The sequence below is a fragment of the Erythrolamprus reginae genome, unplaced genomic scaffold, assembly GCF_031021105.1.
Source record: "Erythrolamprus reginae isolate rEryReg1 unplaced genomic scaffold, rEryReg1.hap1 H_12, whole genome shotgun sequence".
Classification (NCBI taxonomy): domain Eukaryota; kingdom Metazoa; phylum Chordata; class Lepidosauria; order Squamata; family Dipsadidae; genus Erythrolamprus; species Erythrolamprus reginae.
In genome coordinates, this window is record NW_027248465.1 from 58052 (window position 1) to 78651 (window position 20600).

At 40.7% G+C, this 20600-nt stretch overlaps 1 protein-coding gene across 1 annotated transcript in view; it reads right to left on the reverse strand.

The window, feature by feature from the left end:
• The window catches only part of LOC139155349 (LIM/homeobox protein Lhx4-like), a 103560-nt gene that overhangs the window by 18617 nt on the left and 64343 nt on the right, over positions 1-20600 (reverse strand). The window contains exon 2 of the mRNA XM_070730484.1: positions 19287-19457. Coding sequence (XP_070586585.1) covers positions 19287-19457 — 171 coding nt within the window. The remainder of the gene's footprint in view (positions 1-19286; positions 19458-20600) is intronic.

The window sequence follows — 20600 nt, forward strand, 5'->3', positions numbered from 1 at the left end:
TGCCCCGTCTCTCCTGCAACCCCCTTGCTGAGAGCCCGGGACGAAAGTGCTCTCGCAAAGGTGAGGCGGGCAGGGCGTGCGCGCGTCACCGCTGAGAAGAACGGAGAGAGAACGAGAGTGAGTGAGAGTAACAGACAGCAAGATAGAGAGAAAGTGAGAAAGAGAGAGTGAGAGAAAGGGGGGGAGAAAGAGATAGCAAGAGAGAGAGAACAAGAGAGAGAAAGAGCATGAGAAAGAAAACAAGAGAGAAAGAGTGAGAGAGAGAGAGAAAGCAAGATACAGAAAGAAAACAAGAGAGAGAAAGTGAGAAGAAGAGAGAGAAAGAGGGGGAGAGAGAGAGAAAGAGAGAGAGAGGGAGAAAGAGAGAGGGAGAGGGGGGAGAGATAGCAAGAGAGGGAGAGAGAGAAAGATAGAGGGAAAGGGGGAGAGAAAGAGAGAGGGAGAGAGAGAGGAGATAAAGGAAGAGGAGAGAGAGAAAGGAAGAGAAAGAAAGAAAGAAAGAGGGATAGAAAGAGAGAGAGAGAGATGCTCAGTGAGCCTTTCTTTGAAGTTGCCTTTCTTTCTTTCTCTTTCTTGCTTTCTTTCTTGCTCTTTTTCTTTCTCTCTTTTACCTTCCCTTCCTCTATTTCTTCTTTTCTTTCTCCTTCCTACCTTCTTCCCTTACTCTCCCCTTTCATAAGTTTCCTTGCTTCCTTCCTCTGTTCCTGTCCCTTCCCCCTTTCTTTCTTTCTTTCTTTCTTTCTTTCTTTCCTTCCTTTCCTCCCTCCATTTCTTGCTTTCCTTTTCCTTCCTCCCTTCTTTCCTCCCTCATTCCCTTCTTTCACTCCTTCTTCTCTTACTCTCCCCTTTCACACCATTCCTTGCTTCCTTTTCACCCTTCTTCTGTTCCTGTCCCTTCCCTCTTTCTTTCCTTCCTTCCTTCCCACCCTCCGTCCATTCATTTACCCATTCCTCTCTTGATCGCCCCTTTTACGGCGCCGCTGACAGCTAGCTCCCCCCCCCCCCACCGGGCCATGGAAAACTGGTCTAGCTTAAAGCCGGTCCCTGGTGCAAAAAAGGTTGGGGACCTCTGCTCTAAACAATGCCATCCCATCCCATCCCATCTATTTGCTTGTTGTTTAACACATTTATATAGCTAACCACATAGCCAAAATGGTGGATTACACCATCTATCCTTTTCTCAACCTGCAATCAACTACATGTGTGCCTCTCATCTTCTGTAGAGGACTAATCTATTGGTCTCCAAAGCCCGAAAACCTAAGATAGCCAAGACAAAGATTTAATTATTTAAAGTACATTCAAATGTTTTCTCCACAGACTTTCTAAATAGTCTAGCTAAGCTAATCAATTCCCTGATGATCTATTTGCTATATGAACTAGCACTTTGTCCCTGCTTGTTATTTTCAAATCTATACTTAAAATATTGGAGGCATGCTCCTTAAAAAAAAAAAATCACATGCAGTTCAATTTGCAATGTCCATGCCTGCAAGACCACTCCCTGGAGAAGGATGCACTTAATCTGTTTAATGTGTGGGTTACATGTATCTGCAATGCCTTTCTTCCCACCCTACCCCCATTAGAGATAGACAAAAGTTCTTGGGATAGCATAAAGTCACATTAAAGAGCTGTGTTCACTTTAAATGCCAGTAAAGGAGAACAGCAATTTGGTTCCCCAAGACACCACCTTAATATTACAGCTTGCTTTCCCAATTTGCAGATTGCTTCTTTTCAAAGAAAAAGAAAAAAAGAGCCTAAAATGTATTTGGAGGAATTTGTCTTCTAATTCCTATTAGTCATCCAATACATGACAATTATTTCAGCTACTAAACAAGAGGGTGGAAACTGATCATTTAATCTATACAAAAGGGATGCTTAATAATTTAGTGGTCAAGGGCCACATGCTGCCTACAATAACTTACACAGATAATAGAGCCAATGTCTGAACTTTTCAATAATTATACTGTTACTCAAAATAATATCAAACCTGTGCCAGACTATGCAGTGTTACAAATCTGATCCCAAATGACATTTTGGAACATGGAGAGGCTGAATGTAGCAGCCTTCACAGTGGTTATATGATTGAAATTTTCCATTCCCCCTAGGCTTATAGAATTTATACATGGTATGCTTGTATGTATGATTGGTTCTTTAAATTGGGGTTTTTAAGATTATTTTTAATATTAGATTTTTTTACATTGTCTTTTTTATTGTTGTTAGCCGCCCTGAGTCTTCGGAGAGGGGCGGCATACAAATCAAATCAAATCAAATCGAATGAATGAATGAATGAATGAATGATCCCAGGAAGACATGGGATTGTTTTAAAGAATTATACACAGGTGCTACTTTCATCTCCTTTGCATGTTCTGAAGTAGAGTTGAATCGGACAGGAAATGAACACTGGGACACCGAACTGGATGATAAAGGAGTCAATTTAAATATATACAGAAAGAGACCTGCAGGGGTCGCTAAATGGGGCGGAATTTCCTGAACACAACATGCTTGGGCGTAACTTCAGGGTGAGGCATGCCCGGTCAGGGTGAGGCATACCCTGCCTGCACCCAGCCATAAAAGCCACGCAGAAGCATGTAGGAGGGCTCACTGCCCCCCATGACCTGGAACCAGAAATGATGTAGGTGAGCCCCACCAGCTGGCTAGGCAGCATGAGTTGTGTAATCATCTTCCAAAAGATGCCCAAGGGAGAACACGCAGTTGCTACTGCTACCCCATTCTACCCCATTTCTGCCATACAGTGACCAAATATAAACCTGAATGTTGCAACCAAGGCCTACTTACAAACAGATGCACCCCATAACCACAATTCGATCTCACTCATCCAGGATGGAGTAGGCGAAAAAACAATCTGGAATAAGTCTTCTAAGATTGCAAAAAATTCCTACTTAGCCCCCACTTGGGCAACCTTTCCAGAAACACTCTGGATTGAGTGGAGGATGGGTGGGTGTCTGCAGGGGGGTGGGCTCGGCATGAAACGGAAGTGTGGGAGGTGAGCCGGCCCTGATATAGGGCCCTAGCCCCGCCCACACCTTCCCAGAGGCCCAAGCAGCCCGTTGAGCATTCTGGGCACTTCCAGCTGATAGGGGGTGCCGAGCTGCTTCCCGCCTTCAGCAACTGTCAGCCGGGTGTTAGATCGCCTGGCCTCTCAATTTTCTGGCAAAGACTTCCAAAACTGAATATAGATCTACGGTTGCATTTAATATTTCTATTAGAGTAGCTACCATGTTTCACCAAAAATAAGACCCTGTCTTATATTTTTTTGAATCCTGAAATAAGTGCTTGGCCTTATTGCCATACACTCAAAAGCCCAATTGGGCTTATTTGGAGGGAAACCGGGATGTTGGTAAACTAGACAACTTCCTTGTGGTAAGATGATAGGAAACGTCAGAAATCTTCCTCCTCCCTTCCTCTTCCTTTCTTCTTATTGTTTCCTGTCTCCCTTCCTATCCTTTCCTTCCTCCTTCACTGTTATTTCCTTTTTTCTATCCTTCCTTCCTCCCTTCCTTTTTCTCTGCCTCCCTTCATTCTTTCCTTCCCGTTCCTTCCTTCCCTCCCTTTTTCCTGCTTTCCTTCTTTCTTCCCCTTCCTTATCTTCTCTCTTCTTCCCAGCAGGCAAGTCAATACCTGTTGCTAGCTGGAGGAATGACCAAAGGATTGCAAGTAAATAGCTGGGAACCTGGAACCTCAAAAATGAGCATCCCATGACCACAACAGTAGCTCAACAGCACTGAAACACCAAAACCTTTCCCAAATTTTATTCCCATGAAACCCAGTCATGAAACCCATATTTTGGATGCATTCCTTAAGTTAGTCTATTTGTGATAACTTGCTTCCCTTTGATGGACCATTTTTGTCCAGTTAAAGGTTATGGCAATGAAGGTTTTAATACTACATAGATGTCTTCATTTGCTGTCATGATAATGGATTTTAAAGTTACTCCATAATTCAAATTATAAAGATGTGTGGATTATCTCTCAGTTTTTGAATTTTAGGGTTAGGGAATATTGTGTACAGCCAAGAAAATAAAAAAAATCAATCATGAAACAAACCAACCCAATTTTATTTACTCAAGACACGAGGGTTCAAATTACTCTATTTGGGTGATATTATATGATGACTAACTCCAGAGAGTTAAGTCTTCATATAACATGTTCCAAACAGAAGAAGAATCCAATGCTAGCAAAGGTGGAAGGACCAACAGCAAGGTGGATGAACAATTTCATTGTATTGTATTTGTATGTCATTGTAAGCCGCCCTGTGTTCTTCAAGATTGGGCGGCATAGAAGTCGAATTAAACAAACAAACAAATAAATAAACAATGGCAGTGAGTGCAGTGTTGGAAGAATTGAATGATCAGATTGGAGACAGGTTGTCATGGAGACAGTCTATATGTATGGTTGCTAGGAGCAAAAAAAATGACTACATGGCACTTATCAATCAATCAATCAATCAATCAGTGTGTAGTGGAGTTGCCTTTGTGTCGTGCTGAGCAAAGTAGATAAATTGGCAAGGAGGGCTGTCCTGTTGTTCTTCCAGCAAAGAACCTCTACTGGATCTGAGTGCCTTCCTTTCTAGAAACAGCCTGTTTGGACCCAACCCAATGTGCACAAGAACACAGAAGTTACCTTGCTCTCACTGCCAGGCAAAGGAAATATGCAGCTGATTGAATGATAAGATCATGATATGAGAGATTATCATAGGAGCTTTTTTGCACAAGCAAAAATAAAAATCCCCTGATCTCTCAGGCAAGACCCATCAAAAGCATCACCAACAATGACATTAATCCAGACACTTGGCATACTTTTTGTTTATGCCTGTAAGATAAGTTTTCCTCTTTCTTTAATAAATGTGGATTATTTTCTAAAGCCAGCTATTTTCCATCAAGCTAAGCACGTGAAGAGACAACAGCAAACTGACATTAAAAAAATTGGTATCACCTTTTAAAAAAATAAATAAAGTATAGTACTGTACTGTCACTGCTGCTGGGTTGCTGTCCATTGTCCTGAAACCAAAGGCAGCTAACATTTTTCAAGTTTCACATTATTCTCTAATGGGCTTTACAATTAAGACCTTTTATTTTTTAAAACTAGTAGTATCCAACTAGACTTTCCATCGTCCAATATCTATTTCCTCATCTAAGCCTCAGTCCCACTGATTTAGTACAGTCCTTCCCACCTGGGTAGGCAGAAACTCCAGGCACCATGATTACATTTTAATACATTTTTTTGCTTCCATTCAAATGGTGTGAAAAATGTTCTGCTCTTGTAAAAAACATGTATTTTAATGGCATCTGTCAGAGCCTATCAACCATCAGAAAATGTGGCTAAGTAAATAATGCCATTTGTTATTTTGGGCAGGAGCAGCAGCAACCGCTGGACATCACATCAATCCATTTTTAAAAGGCAAATTAATAATAGGATATATGGTGGCATAAACACATTAACATGGAAAATTCATTCAATTCCTCCCCCAACAAATACCCCTCTGGGTAATATAGTAATAGCCAGGCCCCTGAAAGGGAATGGTTAGCTGTAACACTAATGATTAGCAGCCAAAGAATTTGCAGGGGATGCGATATACTATTTCAGTTGTGTTGCTCAAAAGGATTCTTCACAAAGCATTTAGCTCTAACCATACTGCTGATATACATATAATGTAGGAGATATACCAGAAGCTTAAATTTATCCCTTGGGATCATTACATTTCACTTCCTCTCATTTTTCTTTCCATTTCATGTCTGATTTAAACTGCAAATCCTTCAGGACAGGGAACTATCCTTGGCTCACTTTTTTGAAACACTGTGTATGAGCATTAACCCTTCAAGATAGTCCACCCAAGAAGCACCACCATATGTATTTGCTTTTATCCTTATTGTAAGGTTACAATAACTAGAGGAAACTAGAGAGGGTCACTTCCCATATCCTCTCCTCACCTTTTGTGGGTTGAGAAATCTTTTACATGTTGTTCAATCTGTGCCTCTTCTTCCTCTCTCCCAAGATCATTCCCACACACCACTGCAGATGTTAATGTAAAACGAATTTTAAAAATTGTACAAAAACTTTTGTTTTGGTTTGCTGAAGGCTGAAGAGGTTAATGAAGATAACTGAAAACAGTTATATCAGCCTTGCAAATCTACTCTCAGATATAGTCAATTAAAAACTTCAGAAATCTGAATTCACTTTGAAAATAGCACATAAATACTAACTCTAATAAGCTACACACAAGTCAAGTATCTGAGCACAGAACACCTTTTATAGGGAAATGTCAGTACTGTGAAGATCACTGGACATAACTTCCACTTCTGCTGACCTCTAAAACTTGGCCATTGTTTGAGATGCTGCCACAGCTATATATAATGCTATCAATATGATAACCTTTCTAAAACAGTTTCCCCCCCCAAAAAAATAATTATGTGATATATGTTGGGCTTCCATTTCCATACTAGTTGAGAACTAATGAAACTAAAACCCAACCTCTGCAGAATGTCTCATAATAAAGAAAGCCTACTCTAGAGAAATCATCTAGAAATACAAGGCAAATCCTGGGAATGGGCATGGGGGAATTGACATGTTCCTTCCCCCTAGGCTTATAAAATTTATGCATGGTACGCTAGTGTGTATGATTGGTTTTAATTTGTGGTGTTTTTAAAAAAAATTAATTTAAATATTGGATTTGTCTTACATTGTATTGCTATTGCTGTGAGCCGCCCCGAGTCTGCGGAGAGGGGCGGCATACAAATCTGATTAAACTTAAACTTAAACTTATTACAGAAAAGTGGTGACAGGACGATATTCAGTTCTGAAAATGTCTAAGTGAGGCTAATGAGTTTCACTTGATACTTGAGTTGAATTTGCCCCTGAACCAAACATTGTGATTGTAAGCCAGGAGAAGCAGCTGTATCACTTCCTCAATTACGCCATTATAAACAGAATTTTATATACTTTTCTACATCAAGGGCATGCAACTTCCTGACTTGGGGACCATAACTCATTTCAAACGCAAAGGTCTTTTCAGTGACCTTTGTTTTAATACAAGGTTCAGGGTATATTTGGGGGTTTTCATTCCCTGTTCCATTAGTCTTTTATCAGTGGGAATGGGAGCAGGAGGAATCTTGGAAGGAAACCATTCTCATTTCCACCATTAGCAATTCTCCCCACACAAAATATTTAAAAATCTGGGTATATTTTAAGCTATTTTGTGGGGCTTTGTTGCTGGAAGATGATCAGTTTGCATCCCATTCCTTCTGGTTCCCACACCTGTCCTTGTCTTTAATGAAGTGGGAAATTGTTAACTTTTCTTCATATATTTGTTCATGTGTATTTTCTATCTATATAACATATAATAAAACTGATATTTAAAAAGTATGGATTACATCTTGGAAAAATCAACCATTTTGTTTCTGAATTTTAGGGTGTTGGAAGAGAGGTTGCCCATCATGAAAAATCCACATTGTTAATGGTAACATCTGTCATTTAATACTGTAAAGTATGTGGGGATAAATTTGCACAATCTCTCTTTCGTCCTGATGCCACACATCCACTGTGATATATAAGATCTCCTTAGTATACATCTTTTACAGCATTTTTGTTTGCAAACAGAATAGCCTATTCTCATTCTGTAGCAAGGAAAATGCCTGCTGCACAGAAAGTCCCACCTTTAGCCCTCATCTTTAAAAATATTTTTAATAAATAAACAAGAAAACCACATATACGCATCCTTTAGATATTTAAGTTGCTTTGCAGGGATAAACCTGTCATTTGTGCAAGGTATGAATTAATATAGGATGCAAAAAAATGCAAAGCAGTTTTACTGCAAGTAGTGGATTAAGTTGAATACATTTGTTTCAGGATATGTGTTATCTATCAACATTATGGTAAAAGATATTATAAGCAGGAGATTCTGATTTCTGACATATATGCAGCCATACTTTACTTGCATACCAAAAAGACAGCATACTAGACAGCATACTAAAAAGCAGAGACATTGCCCTGCCAACAAAAGTGCATATAGTCAAGGCTATGTTTTTCCCAGTTGTAATGTATGGCTATGAAATTTAGACCATAAAGAGCACCCAAAAATTTAGGTCTTTGAACTATGGTGCTGGAGAAGACTCCTGCGAGTCCCTTGACTCAAATCAGACAATCCTAGAAGAGATCAACCCTGGCTGCTCTTTATAAGACCAGATCTTGAAGATGAAACTTAAATCCTTTGGCCACCTAATGAGAAGGAAGGACTCACTGGAGAAGAGCCTAATGCTGGGAAAGATTGAGGGCAAAAGAAGAAAGGGGTGACCGAGAATGAGGTGGCTGGATGGAGTCACTGAAGCAGTTGGCATGAGATTAAATGGACTCTTGAGGATGGTAGAAGACAGGAAGACCTGGTGAAATGATATCCATGGGGTCACAATGGGTCAGACACAATTCGTGACTAACAACAACTTTACTTGCTAACAAATAAGTAACAAAACTTAGCAATTTGGACTAAGAAAACCTAGTGGTTTGGAGTGTGATATGGTACAGTATTTGGTTTTCAGTCATTCATAAGGAATCAGAGAATGATGTACAAAATGCTCTAGTTTCAAACAGTTTTGAATTTAAAATGCCCCATTTTGCACCTTGGAACAATAATTTTGCATTCCAAACACTGTCTGGAAGTGTTTTGTGTCTCAAGCAGTTGCTTCAAGACTGAAATTATTCAATTAACCCATACTGAATTGAAAACAACTGTTTTAAACTCAAATAAGGCATTTACATTCAAAACTAAATTCAAAACATTTTCATACCCTCAACGGGCAATGAAAAATTAATCAGGTCCCAACAATATCAGAGGTAATATTAGGTCCTTAGAAAAGGGACAATAAAGCAATTTGTACTGCAAAATTCAAAAGTACCCACATCACAAGGATAGATTCTATCACTATTGTTGTAGTTAGCTCTGGCCCTGCTCCTGCCCCAAGGACCGTGGATGTGGGGGAGACATCCACATGCTGAAGGCCTGTTTTGCCCCCGGTGGAATCTGCTGGTGAAGGCTCCTCTGACCAAGAAGACATGAGTGACAGGGAGGAGGAGAGTGGGGCAGACAGCTCAGAAGGAGATCAATTATCTAGCTCCTCCTTGGATTCAGAACAAGAGCTAATGATACAGCCACGCATGCGGAGACCGATGCATAGGCAACAACAACTGAGAGATTATTATCAAAGAAAATGAGGCCACCTGTGGTTGGGTGGGGCTGTGGTAATTAGTGAGGCTGCTATAAATAGCAGCCTGTGGGTTTGGCCATTGTGGAGTATTGGATTATCTGATCGTTGTGTTTCGTGACTACTTTACTGACTTTGACTTTTTGTGTGCTGATTTTTCCCCGCTTTGAAACTAAACCAGAGCAAAGTGTGTTTCAGTTTGTGAAAGAAGAAGGACTGTGGATTGCCTCACAGCTGCAAGCTAAGTATCAAAGAAATGATAAGGGACTTGTACAAAGTACCAGTTTGTTTGGAGACTAGTGCTCTTGTCTGTACCAAAAGAGGGCTTGGTTTAAGTGAATTTTCATTATAAAGAACATTGTTTTGAATTTTCAAACGTGTGTGTGTCTGAAATTGGTACCTATGAATTTTTGGGAGGATTCTACCAGAGAGCCCGACAGAACAACTATAGGGAAGAAGGATCCTTTATCTGCTTTCCATATGTGCTGAAGAATATTAAATCAGAAGTAATATTTTATTGCTATACATGAGGGCAGGAAATAGCCAGATATTATGTAGGAGAAAGCTTGACAAGATGAACCAGGTAAAGGGAACATTTCAGCAATAGTTGTACCAATAGAATTGTATTTGTAAGAAAAGTTCCTCAGCTTTAACCATTTTCTCTCTCCTATATACATTTCATTTTTCATGACAATTTAATGCTTATTTGTCCAACAATATTATTCCATTGAATTAAATACGGAATTGGCTCTAAAGCTTATGCTGACTGGTGCCCACACGAGAGCCATTACTTCCTTTAAAACTGGCTTATGTAATGCCATTAGAGAGGTTTTAACTAAAAGGAAACATGCAGTTATGCTCAGCAAATCAAGCAGCCACTTTTTTACTTCCATTCCCACTCTCCAGAGAGATCCAAATAACTGATAAAATGAGAGGGATATTAACTGCTGGATTAAAAAGCTATAGACTCCCAGAGAAAAGTATTACCTGCAGCCATATGTAAAGACATTTTATGGAAGACCCCTGCAGATAGACGTAAAGGCTGCACATGTTACAGGGTCAGCCATTTTGGAATCATTTCAGGAGAAACAGGCATGGATTTAGAGAATCATTGTCTGGAACTGAGATTCCTTTAAGGAAGGGGGAAGTGAATTTGCAAAGCAGTCTGGTTTCCATTTCTCCCCCTTTTATTCATGTCTATCATTTATTTGAACTCAAGGCCGATAGCGTTTTGTCATTAAGTAGTCAATAAATAAGTAAATAACTAAGTATGTATGTAGTAACAATGAATCTAACCAAGGAGTTGTAGTAAAGTTGGGGGAAATGACTGAAATTGGGGCCATTTCACTCATTTCAGGATTGTTACCAAAAGCAAGGAAATAAGTTGGATGTTAAGAATTTGGGTACCCGGGGAGGCAGAACAGTGGAAAAACAGGAGAAATAAATATTGAAATTACAGGTGGAAATAAGGTAGTTTTTTTATCAGACCATAGAAAATCCTACAAAGATATATGAATTGGGGCCTTGTTTTTTTTATTTGTCAAGCTTAACACATATAAACATGATTATAAATACAGAAAATGGATATGAATAAATGGGGACAGCAGGACAGGGATGGTAGGCATGTTGGTGCACTTATGCACGCCCCTTACAGACCTCTTAGAAATGAAGTGAGGTCAACAGTAGAAAGTCTAAGGCTAAAGTTATGGTGTGTTGGGGGTGAAACCACAGAGTCAGGTAGTGCATTCCAGGATCAACATCATCATCATCATTATTGTTGTGGTTGTTGTTATTATTATTATTATTATTATTAATTATATTTGTATGCCGCCCCTCTCCGAAGACTCGGAGCAGCTCACAACAACAAAACAGTACAAATCCAATGATTAAAAACAGTTTAAAACCCTTAATATAAAAAACAGTCATACATCTCAGACAAACCATACATAAAACGGAAATGGCCCAGGGGAATCAATTTCCCCATGCCTGACGGCAGAGGTGGGTTTTAAGGAGTCTCAAAAGGCAAGGAGGGTGGGGGCATCTCCGGGGGAAGTTGATTCCAGAGGGTCGGGGCCGGGACCCGGAGAAGGCCAACTCTGTGGGACCTAAACGGTCGCTGGGATTCATGCGGCAGTTGTATTTTCTGCAGCCATGTTTGGAGTGGTTTACCTTAAGTTTGTACTAAATCTATTGTGTGCTTGTGTATTATTGCGGTTGAAGCTGAAGTAGTCATTGACAGGTAGGATGTTGTGACAGATAATTTTATGTACTATGCTTAGGTCAGACCGAAGGCAGCGTACTTCTAAGTTGTCTAAACCCAGAATTTCTAGCCTGGCAGCATAAGGTATTCTGTCGTAAGCAGAGGAGTGGAGAACTCTTCTTGTGAAATATCTCTGGACTCTCTCAGTTGTATTTATATCTGATATGCAGTGTGGGTTCCAGACAGATGAGCTGTCTTCGAGAATTGGTCTAGCAAATGTTTTGTATGCTGTAGTTAGAGGTACAATATTACCAGAGAAAAAGCTACGCAAGCTTAGGTTTACAACTCTTGGCAATATTGTTACAGTGAGCTTTGGCACTTAGATCAAGCACTTACTCCAAGGTCCTTGACAGAGTGTGGGTCGTCTATGAGGTCATGTTGCCCAGCTTGTATATTGTGTTCTCATTTTTTTGCCAAGAAAGAGTATTTGTTGGTTGAGATTTAGAGTTGCCAATTGTTTGATCATTCTGACACATAGTCAAGATCTTTTTGAGGGGTAGCAGTATTGTCTGTGATGTTGAATAGTTTAACATTATTGGCGAAGAGAATTCAGTTGCTTATAATAAGCATTTATTATAAGGACATATAGGTAAAGTATAAAGAGTGTAGGTCCTAAAATGCTGCCTTGGGGGACACTGCTGTAAACAGGCACAGGGTTTGATAATGTGCTCCCTATCTTAACTACTTGTTGTCTGTTTGACAGGAATACAGTTATCCACTTATGTAGGATTCGGGAAATGTCATAAGAATTTAGTTTTAGAAGTAGGTTGTTGTGTGCCACTGAATGAAAAGCTTTACAGAAGTCTATGTAAATTGTGTCTATTGCTTTGTCCTGGTCGAATTGTATGTTTTTGCCATGTAGGAGTTGCAGATTACAGGACAATTTTTTTGTGAAACCAAATTGTTATTGAGATTAGGTTGTTTGACTCTAAGTGGAGGGTAATGGATTGGTTTGTTATTGATTCCATGACTTTGCAGGTGACACAACACAATGAGATTGGTCTGTAGTTTTCAACTAGGCTGAGGTCTCCTTTTTTGAAGATAGGAAAGACCATAGGTTGGGTAAGGAGCTGGTCATGAAAGATAGATTGTGCTTAGAGGTTCTGCTATGGCAGTGGATTTTTTTTTAAAGAAGTAGGCACATAATCCATCAGGTCAAATTACAGTCTTTATTGTTAGGTCTTTTGGGGCATTGGGTGGATCTCGAGTCTTTAAGTTTATTGTTTACAAAATTATAGAAGGTGTAGGTGGAATATTTTCCTCTTGTTTGCTGTGGTAATTGGTGCATTCAGTCTTTATCTTGTGGCAAAAGGTTTTGTAGTGACTTTTAAAGTTAACCATGTAGCCAGTTTTTATTTTTCACCAATGAGCATTTTTTTAAAATTGAAGTTTTCTTATTGTTATGGGGGGGGGGGGATTTCTGGTTTTAGGGGTTATAAGTGATATGTATTGTTCAATTATTCTTTTGACTTCAAACAAAAAAAATGTTATAATGATCTTCAGTACTATTACAGCCAGGACATAGAATTTGCCAATCAAGAGATGAGAGGTCAGTGACTATGAGATCGTAGTTGGCTTTTTAAATGTTTTTTAAAGTTATAATTGGGGATCCCATCATTATGATAATCTTTGTAAGGACGTATATTGGTCACTGTTGAAAAAGTGTTCTTTTATTTGTAAAATATAAATTGAGTTATTTTAACTTATATTCAAAAGGGGAGGTGATCCATAGAACTAACAAAGAGAAATAAAATTTAACACATTTGAAAAAGAAATTTTCAAATGTGGAGTTGTGGGTCCACCCTAGAGATACTGATTGATCTATCTATCTATCTATCTATCTATCTATCTATCTATCTATCTCTATCTATCTATCTATATATCTACCTATCTACCTCTCTCTCTCTATCTATCTATCTATCTATCTCTATGTCTCTATGTCTCTCTCTCTATCTATCTATCTACCTCTCTCTCTCTATCTATCTATCTCCCCCTCTCCCTCTCGCTCTATCTATCTCTCTACCTCTCTTTCTAGAGTTTGACCAGAGTGAGACCAAACATGGACAAAATATCTAGGAGAAATAAAAATAATACTGCAATGAGAATCTATTAAAGGAAGAGACAGAAACATATGTAAAACCCCAACTTTGGGTAGGGCAGAATGAGACAAGGAGGAATGAGAAGGAGGAAATGAATTGTATTTGGAACTAGCAGACACACACACACACACACACACACACACACACACCCTTTTCCTCATGACAGCAAGACTATTCATGAACAAGAGATGAAGAAGTAAGCCATGTAGTTTTATGCAAGAAATGCCAAATTAGATGCTGTGTCCATGTGATGCAAAAGCTGAGAAGCAGTTTAGAAATTTGACCAAGAAAGAGAAAAATAATGGCTTGATGATTTATTGCAAATGCTATAGCTTAGCAGAGGAACATAATGAGCACATTATGGAATGAGGGAGCAAAGGTAAGAGTGGCTTACTTAGATCACCTAAAAGGGAGGGAGGTCCACTGTTAGAACTCCCCCTTTGGGTTGGCAGCAGGCTTGATGAGTAAATAATCCAAAAGCTACAAGAATTTCTGCTTAGAAAATCTCTGGGGGATTCAGCTCACAAACCCAAGACCAGCTCCATTGTCAAACACTACATAAATTGTACATCCTGTTTATTTACCACCAGGATCCCTAAATCAAGGGGGAAAGCACACATACCCTGTTTGATTTGCACAGGAATGAGGAGTCGACATGTAGAACAGTTCAGCACCTTTATTGAGAATCAGCTCCTACTAGAAACAAACTGGCAGCAAGCTGCAGGGAAGTCGCTTTTAAGGGCTTCCCTGAAACTGGCTGGCCAATGACGGCCGTTTATTTCTGCATCACTATATTGGCCAATCAGTGGTGGCTCTGCAAATTTAGTACATAACAGTATGTAACACACCTCATTCTCTTTTTTCACTTGTGTTTTTTTTAATCTTCCTTCTGGAGATCCCTCACTTGCTTCCCCATACCCACATATTCCTCCTCTACTCTTCTAGGGTAATCTACCCTTTGCTTACCGTGTATCCAACAGGCTCTCTGAATGCCCATAACTGCAACATGGCATTTCCATTAAGACATTTTGCATGTACAATCTTCTTCCCATTCCTTTCTATATTGTTGGACCTGGTCTACACAGTGCCAGCAAATTGAAATAGGGTGGGAGTGATGGCATGCCTTTATGCTGCTACCAGTAGTTGCAAGATCATCTGCAGTTAATAAAATCCCCTGCAGTTAATAAGCAGATACACAGGTAGTAAATACGTTGTAAGAGAGAACTCCCAAATGATACTAGCCTACCTCCTATGCTTAGTTTCCCATTTCTGGATGCTGCCACCTCATGTTTAACCATATTAATCAAGCTAATCATTCAAATTAGGAATACCTTCTCTTTTATTATCAACATCCCTTCAACAACTCTAAAAGCTGCATCTTGAAATCATCATCATCATCATCATGAAACACTATAAATCTGCAGAAAATTATTACTCTCCCTCTCCCTGTCTGTCTGTCTGTCTCTCTTTTCTCTAATCCCCTGCATGCATTCAACCACGAACTCTACGTGGTGACTTCAAAGGATCTCTGCAATCAGCATCTGCTCAGTCACATGTTCTTCCCTTGCTAATGCCTGCCAAGGGAGGGAGGAAAGCTTATTAGGCAGATGCTTTTGATATCAAGCAATACAGCCAAATAATGGAAAACAGAGAAGGGGCCATCATTTCCTAGGCTATGCTTTCCTTTCACCTGTGTACTGAGCTGGGCTGATTCTACCCTACATATATAAATCATCTGACCAGCAATCTGTATGTTTTGTGTACTTGGGAATCTACTTTACAAGAGCATTTCTGTTTTTAGATTCATACCTAGAGAAAATTGGGCAAGTGGGAGACTTTCAGAGGGAAGGATTTAGGGGTAGTGATTTCTGACAGTCTCAAAATGGGTGAGCAGTGTGGTCGGGCAGTAGGAAAAGCAACTAGGATGCTTGGCTGCCTAGCTAGAGATATAACAATCAGGAAGTGGGAGATTGTGATCCAGCTGTATAGAGCACTGGTGAGACCACATTTGGAATACTGTGTTCAGTTCTGGAGACCTCACCTACAAAAAGATATTGACAAAACTGAACGGGTCCAAAGACGGGCTACAAGAATGGTGGAAGGTCTTAAGCATAAAACGTATCAGGAAAGACTTAATGAACTCAATCTGTATAGTCTGGAGGACAGAAGGAAAAGGGGGGACATGATCGAAACATTTAAATATGTCAAAGGGTTAAATAAGGTTCAGGAGGGAAATGTTTTTAATAGGAAAGTGAACACAAGAACAAGGGGACACAATCTGAAGTTAGTTGGGGCAAAGATCAAAAGCAACATGAGAAAATATTATTTTACTGAAAGAGTAGTAGATCCTTGGAACAAACTTCTAGCAGACGTGGTTGGTAAATACACAGTAACTGAATTTAAACATGCCTGGGATAAACATATATCCATCCTAAGATAAAATAAAAAAAATAGTATAAGGGCAGACTAGATGGATCATGAGGTCCTTTTCTGCAGTCAGTCTTCTATGTTTCTATGTTTCTAGGATACTGTGAATCATCACCCAAAAGCCTAGGCCAGTGATGGTGAACCTATTACACACATGCCACAGGTGCCACGCAGAGCCATATCGGAGGGTATGCAAGGCATTGCCTTATGTCATCTCCAGCTGATTTTTCCACCTTGGGGAAGGCCATTTCGCCCTCCAGAGGCCTCCCTGAAGCCCCAAAATGCAAAAAAAACCCAGCACAATGGGAAAACTGGAAGTCAGTTTTCCCGAACTTCTGGTTTGCCCGTTGGGCCATTTTTTCCAATGTTCCAAGCTTCAGTGAGGCCTGGGTGCATGTGTAGTGGCAGGCTGGTGAGCATGTACAGAGGGCTGCATGGCAGGTGCGCATGTGTGAGGGGAGGGAATGGTGTGGGCATGTGCATGCACCCTAGCGCATGTACACACACCCTTTTGGCACATGAGCCAATTTTTTTTTGCCATCACTGGCCTAAGCTTTGCTATGGGTAGTTTCCTGAACATCTTTACTGTTAGTTTTTTAAAAGCAAGTCTTTCCCTTTAGTGACTGTGAGTGATCACAGAGAGGAAAAGGTTTTAAGAAAACTCTGGCCACAGGTACATATTGATGCTGAAGAATAACATTTCTATGTAGTCATTGGACCTCCCCAAGATTAGCATTTGCAAGAATATCTGATAAATGCAAACATATGCACAACTTTTACAAGAGTTCTGTTCGTGTAAGTATGCAATTCTGGGTTTTTCTAAGGTCTAACTGAGCTTTCAGCACAGAGGGGGGAAATATCAACAGCTTTACCAGGTTGCTTCCATGTCTCAATGTTGGTTTTGAGCTATAAAACCTTGTAGATGGGGCTGGCGCGTTTAGAATTCAGGAGGGCTGCTTCGTTAGATGTGCTGTGCTACTTTAATGATCCCTGTTGTTTTAAATTGATTGTTTTATGATATTTATGATGTTTTTATGTGAGCTGCTCAAGGTTTGGATACTTGGGCAGGATATAAATTATGCAAATAAATAATCTGGATTATGACAGATTGATAGCAGTGCCCCACTAAACACAAAGCAAAACCTAAGCACGCACGTTATTTTTTTTCTGCAGTTCTGTAAAATAATCAAATAGCTCTAGACTACCTTTGTAAACAATTAATTCTGAAGAAACTAGTTATTTATTAGCGACAGGCTAGAAATATTTATTTACTTTACAGATGGAATAATTAGTGAACTAGTACTTATTTTCTGTTAATTTACATTCAAATAAATATTAAATAGAGTACCAAGACCCAAAATGTTAATAATTGGAGCTGTCCATCAAAATAACCAAGTGGATTAGGTGGCCTTTCCCCCACTGATTCCAGAGTGGACATACCTTACCTACTTTTTTTTTCATGCCAGTCCTAGATGCAACCTGGCTGCCTGCCAAACTATCAAGGCCACCGAGTTCCTTGGCACAGATCTCAGAGGCCATGCCCTTCTTCCAGCCAACTCATCTCATGCCTAGACTTTCCCTGGGGGGGGGGGGGCAAAGCAGCTGCACAAAGTAAATCAGGGCTTGGTTAATTCCAAAGAATTCATTTTCACTGCAAAAGGGGTTGGTAAATGCTGGAGGATGTCTTGGATTAAGCTTTCTTCGAGCGGGATGTTTGCTCCAAGTGTTTTACTCTCCCTTACAGTTACCGTTCCCCTTCTAACGCAGGGCTTGTGACTTATGAACAAATGTTATTCCTGGGCTCTCTCCTGCCTGCCTCCTCTCCTCCCTTCCCCAGCCCCAGGCTTATTTAGGAATTAGCACCAGAAGACCAAGCAGATGGTCCAAGCATCCTAAGGGACTCTATCTTAAAGGAATAGGATTGTGGGACCTCCTATATGGGTCAGTACAGAAAAAAAAGCAAGAAAATTCAATTGAAAGGCACATGGAATTAACAACCTGAATAACCAACACCAAGAAAATGTTGACTAGAGCAGTGATTCCCAGTGTGCCACGGCACACTAGTGTGCCGCGGGACCTAGTCAGGTGTGCCATGAGCCCAGCTTGGCTGGAGCTTCCCTGGCGGTGACGGCAAGTGAGCTTTTGGGGCCCGGTGGGAGGGCGTCGGCCACCGTTGCTTCTAAGCTGCGTGGGCGTGCGCCCGCACAGCCTTTAGGAAACCACCCCCCCCGCAGAAATTTTTGAAGTGGCGCAAAGCCACGCAGTCCTGAATCGCTCCTCTCTCCGGCCAGCAAAGGCGCTGCCCAGGAAAGCGCTGCGTTTGAAAAGCGCGTGTTTAAAAAGCGCGCCGCTTTCCCAGGCAGCCGGCTTGCTGGTTGGAGAAGCGAGTGATCCGGGACTGCATGGCTTTGCGCCGTGATGACAATTACGGCACCGTGGTGTCCTTCAAGCACTGCCCTTCATGGCGCCCCACCACCCATTCCTGCAAGTAGAAGTCGGGTGGGGTACTGGGAGGCGGGGGAGGCGCATGGCCGGGCGCTGAGCGCCATGGACACCTGGGAGGGCGAAGGGGTGAATGTGGCTGCTGCCTCTTAGGCAGAGGCAAAGAGGGAGGGAAGGAGGGAGAGAGAAAGAGCAAAAAAGAGAGGAAGGAAGGAAGATAGAAAGAGGGATGGAGAGAGAGAGGGAAAGAAAGAGGGAGGGAGAGAGAAATAGGGCGAAAGGGAGGAAGAGAGGGGGGTTTTGTCCAAACCGTTTTAGTCCCCTGCCCCCCACCCCCCTGCTCAATGTTCCCCAGGATTTTGTAAATGTGAATAATGTGCCGCAGCTCAAAAAAGATTGGGAAACACTGGACTAGAGGATCCAAATCAAATACATTCCCCCACCTTTCCAATATAAGACAGGAACAGGTACTCTTGATTAAAATCCTAAGTTATATTGCATTAAGAATACCCTTCCAAAATAGCATTACATATAGAAATCATCATAGCATCACGATAAAAGATTATCAATTTCTCATAGCAATAGTATTTTCAAAGATGTTGTAAGTCTGATCTCAGTCATCACTCAGTATAATTTGCCAGAGGCAATTCCATTTTCGGACTGCACTGACATTTAAATGAGCATCTTTTTAGCTGGGCCTTTTAACAACTCCATTATACCATCCCTCAATTACACCTCTTGCCACCCTCCAAAACAAGGGTATTTCAGGCCATTGCCCCCCCCCCCCCCCCAGCCAAACAGTAGTCCTGCAAGCCTTCCAAGGCATCTTGGATAGCTCTTCTGTACCTACTTGAAGAAGTCTTCCTTGCAATAGACACTTCCAGATCTGGAAAAACAACGTTCTGCCAGCTGCATCTGGCAATCTGCACACTTGAGGCAGGAGCCGTGCCAGTGTCGATCAAGGACTTTCAGGATGAACTTATCCAAGATGTGCTGGTTGCAGCCAGCACATTGGGGATCTCTGGCAAAGGAAGAACAAGACAATATCAGCAACAACCAACAAACATTTCTGCAAAGCATGAAAAGACTGCGGCGAGCAGGCACATCTGATTGGTGGAGGGGATGGGACAGGATGGAGGGTTTAATTGTGCACAGCTAAATATGAAGGTGGTACTTGAAGCACATGGGAATGAGGTTGCAAGTTTACATAGAAATATAGAAACATAGAAGACTGACGGCAGAAAAAGACCCCATGGTCCATCTAGTCTGCCCTTATACTATTTTCTGTATTTTATCTTAGGATGGATATATGTTTATCCCAGGTATGTTTAAATTCAGTTACTGTGGATTTACCAACCACGTCTGCTGGAAGTTTGTTCCAAGGATCTACTACTCTTTCAGTAAAATAATATTTTCTCATGTTGCTTTTGATCTTTCCCCCAACTAACTTCAGATTGTGTCCCCTTGTTCTTGTGTATACTTTCCTATTAAAAACACTTCCCTCCTGGACCTTATTTAATCCTTTAACATATTTAAATGTTTCAATCATGTCCCCCCTTTTCCTTCTGTCCTCCAGACTATACAGATTGAGTTCATTAAGTCTTTCCTGATACGTTTTATGCTTAAGGCCTTCTACCATTCTTGTAGCCCGTCTTTGGACCCGTTCAATTTTGGTCAATATCTTTTTGTAGGTGAGGTCTCCAGAACTGAACACAGTACTCCAAATGTGGTCTCACCAGCACTCTATATTTAGTATAAACTTGTTTTATTATTTCCAACTTAAAATTCTCTTTCTCGCATTTTTCCCTAATGAGGGGAACTTGCAGGAACCTGAACAAGAATGGAATGGAATGACAATTTTTAACTGGTAGGGGTGGGGGGTGCAAAGGTTTCCTCCAGCTTTTATCAACTCCACTTGCTGCTATTAAATTCTAAGCAGCAACAATTCCATGCCACCATCTCCACCACCCTCATTTCCATGTAGAATAGAATAGAATACAATTTTATTGGCCAAGTGTGATTGGACCCACAAGGAATTTGTCTTGGTGCATATTCTCTCAGCGTACATAAAATAAGATATACATTTGTCAAGAATCATGTGGTACAACACTTAATGATTGTCATAGGGGTCAAATAAGCAATGAAGAAGCAATATTACCGTAAT